The following is a 3,646-nucleotide window of genomic DNA, read 5'->3' on the forward strand; positions in this document are numbered from 1 at the left end:
CATAATTTTACCTCTTTTGTTGACAAGTTTTGGTGTGAAGCTTTTTTTTTTATTATTTCTTGATTCTTTCAAGAGCACCTTTTGGTCTTCTAGATTTACCACTTATTTTTTCTTTTCTTTTGACTCCCTTTAATTTGGTATCAATTGGGTGGCTAACATCATCCTCATATATTCTATTTTCTTCACCTCGTAAACATGCATCAACTTCCTCCAAAGTTTTTTTAAAACCTTGTCTAGCAATTTCATGAGCTTTCTCAATTTTGATCCCCTTGTTGCGATTTGAGTGTGAAGTTAGCTCAATTCTTGGTAACTTCTTGCCATGCATGTTTTAGGATCATCAAGATGTGTACTTCTGTGTGTAAATGTTTTAGATCCTATATTTGCATATTTTTTCCACCTTTTCAGAATGTATTGAGAAGGAATTTTTCCTATATTTCAAAAAGAAAAAACTTTAAGAATATGTGAGCACAAAAACCCTGCGAACTCAAACTTCTTGCAACTACACACCACTGTTTCATTTGATGAGTCATATTTAACTGTATGATGGAAATCTTTTCCATTAGGAGTCAACTTATATGTATTCTTCGTCTCTAACTCAAGACAAATCTCCATAGCACAATTATATGCCTTTGAAAACTCAAGCTCAACATTTTCAAAATTTCTGGGGTATATATAGTTGCAGCATGATATAGAGTTTCAATTGGAAAAGATGGTGGTAGCTTACATTGAGTTACTTTGAAGTCTACTTTTAGTTCTTCATAGCGAAGATCATCAACCAACCTTTCAAAATGTTGAAAAAAATACAACATGCTATGTTGGTAGCTAACATAATGTTTCAAAACATTATTCATACTCTCACTTCATTGAGTAGTGGTCATATTTGCACAAAAAACGTCTCTGTCGTAGACCAAAGCCTGTTTCTCCTTCAATTTGAATTGTTGATGCAACCAAACATTATCTTTGAGATCATATCTTTCAAGCATCTTGTTCCTAGCATTGATGAATTCATCTTCTTCCTCATACTCATATATACAGTCACCAAAATCTGGTGCAAATTGGAGAAATTTCTGAAAAACACTACTGAGGTGTTTTGCCGCATTTTGATACATATGCCAAATGCAAAGACGGTGATAAGTTTCAGGCCATCGAAATTCTAATGCCTTAGGCATTGCTGCACTTTGATCTGTGAGAATAGTTCTTGGTTTTTTCCCCAACATTGCTACTGAAAATGTATTAAATAACCACATAAAAGTTTCACAAGTTTCATCATATAATAATGCTACTCTAAACAAAGTAGTTTGCTAATGATGGGTAACCCCAACAAACATTTACAATCATGATTTTTTCTATAAGTTGTATCAAAGCAAACAACATCCCCAAAGTTAGAATATGCTTCCATCATTTTTGCATCTGCCCAAAAAATATTAGTTATCAAATCATCCTTTTCTGCTTGCAAGGCATAAAAAAAAAGTAGAATCTTCAGACTTCATGCGTTGAAGATATTAAAGAACACCACCTGTATCCCTTGCTCTCATTTGGATTGTTCTTTTAGTGTGTATATAATTAAGACAATCATCAAGAATAAATCCAAGATTCTCACGTCCACTAGCTCTTCTAGCCATTAATTCCAAACTACTTTTCGGAGCAATCCCAGATGCCTCAGCCATTTCAATTTCAGCAGCTTGGGCAACAATTAGTCTCCTTTGGGATCGATGCAAATGACTCTTAATAGGGCTTGATGTCACATGATTATGCTCTGCTATAAATTCAAGAACTTGATATTTTCCTGTTTGACAGGAATTTATCTTCATCCTTGCTAAACAACCAAACCTTGTTTCTGCACGATGGAGTTCACATTTACATTTCGTTTATCATTTCCACGAGAACCTTCGCAAGAACAACAAAAAGTTCTATCTCTCATTTTTCCATCTTTGTCTTTTAGTCCTTTACTCATTCGAATGCTAAAACCTACGTTATATGCATAAGTATTATAGAAGTTGTAGGCTTCTTCTTCAGTTTCAAATTCCATACTAACCTTTGATATTGCTTCATCATGAATGATTACATGTACCATTTTGACATTTTTCTCACTACTGTAGCTTCATCATCTTTCTTCTCATCATGTAATACTTCATCAAATCTCAAAGCATGATTTGCATCATTAGTCTCGAACTCTAATCTTCGACAATATTAAAAGTCTTTTATAGAATTATTATCCATGATCTGATATCAACAATATAAATTATATCAAATATAAAAGTTATTAGTATGTGTTTTAACATAATAAAATATTTAGAATAAACAATTAAAAAATAACTCAAATCATCATAAAATACAAATTGTATTATAATCATGTATATTAATTAAGAGTTCAAAAATTTAATAGTAACTAAAATTCTTTTCAGCGACCATTGTCCTGGCCCAAAAAAAATCAAAACATAATTTTGAAACTGTCAAAACTCATACTAAAAAATACGCATTATTAATTTAGATTATAATACTATATCTTTGTTCTTTTTTTTATCATAATCTTTATAAAATAAAATATTATAAAAAATATTATCATTCATCTTATATGTTTTTATTCATTCATAAAAAAGGTACAAAACAAAAGAATAAAGTTAAAGTTTCTAACTTATAATAAAATTTAAATTTTAGAACCATCAATCAACACATCAAATCAGTAAAATAAAATATTATAACAAATTTATCTATATCAAATATCTATGAAATAAAATATTATAATACTTCTCATGTTCAAGAACTTAGATAAAAACAAATTAAATAGACATTTTATAGAAAAACTCACCGATTGAATGAACTTTTTTTTTCAAATTTGGTAATGGTGTATTTTCTAACAGTAATTTGCAGTGATATAGTCTGAACCTGTCGTACAGAAAGAAGCAAAGGTGTAATTTCTTTTTTTGGTAAAAAAATCTTACATTTGAGTATATGAAAAGTCAAAGGAAAGGTTACTCATTTTAACACTGTTTGTTTTATGAGGTAAATCAAATGAATAGGAAAAAAAAAAAAAAGACACGTGGCTGTTTATTATTGGTGCAACAGAGGGGAGACAACAAATTGGGGGCAAAAGAGAGGGAAGGTTTGATTTTTAAAATTTAAGTTGAATAGTGTGGAGAAAACCAATGAAAGGAGTTGGGGTTTGAAGCCTATAAATAGAGACGTACCCTTCACCATTTTTCTCACACTCAAAAGCTCTAAAAAACCTCTCATAATTTCGAAATCCATAGTCCCAAAAGCTCTCTCCATTTCGCCATAAACACTCTACATAGCCAAAGCTGAAACACTAGTCCTTATAGTGCTCGGAATCTTTTTCTTCTATTTTCTTTATTTTATCTTAAACACTATTGCCTTTCTAAACCCTATTATAGCCAAAATATTGAATCCCATCATGCCAATATATAGCCAAATTCTACCCAAGTATCCAAACTCTTGGTGTTGTTGTTGGAGATAGACATTAGAGAGAAGACTCAGAATTTCATCATTTTGGTTCTAGGTTGAAGTTATGACTTTGTGAGATTTAGAAAATTCTTGAACATATAGTTTTATTTAAGGCTCTTGACACACCTTGGTTACCCCAGAACAGTTACGGTGAACCATGAATTTAACTCGCTACCCGAGTTCT

The 3,646-nt window shown here is 31.2% G+C and overlaps 1 protein-coding gene across 1 annotated transcript; it reads right to left on the reverse strand.

Annotated features, from left to right (window-relative positions):
* Window positions 1-860: 860 nt before the first annotated feature.
* Window positions 861-2,074, reverse strand: LOC133814270 (protein FAR1-RELATED SEQUENCE 5-like). Its single transcript, XM_062247257.1, has 4 exons — window positions 1,831-2,074; window positions 1,517-1,786; window positions 1,333-1,410; window positions 861-1,222 (listed from the first exon to the last, which is right to left on the reverse strand). Exons 1-4 carry the CDS (start codon window positions 2,072-2,074, stop codon window positions 861-863), a joined length of 954 nt encoding a protein of 317 aa, XP_062103241.1.
* Window positions 2,075-3,646: the final 1,572 nt, after the last annotated feature.

Source organism: Humulus lupulus, chromosome 2, assembly GCF_963169125.1.
Source record: "Humulus lupulus chromosome 2, drHumLupu1.1, whole genome shotgun sequence".
Lineage (NCBI taxonomy): Eukaryota > Viridiplantae > Streptophyta > Magnoliopsida > Rosales > Cannabaceae > Humulus > Humulus lupulus.

Bases quoted from the DNA above. Each gene is read 5' to 3' on its own strand.
- LOC133814270 (XM_062247257.1), bottom strand. From the start codon at position 2,074: ATGGTACATGTAATCATTCATGATGAAGCAATATCAAAGGTTAGTATG. The intron at 1,787-1,830 runs GTTTGGTTGTTT...CCTGTCAAACAG, and splicing joins CTCCATCGTGCAGAAACAAG to GAAAATATCAAGTTCTTGAA. The intron at 1,411-1,516 runs GTGGTGTTCTTT...TTTTTTGGGCAG, and splicing joins AATGAGAGCAAGGGATACAG to ATGCAAAAATGATGGAAGCA.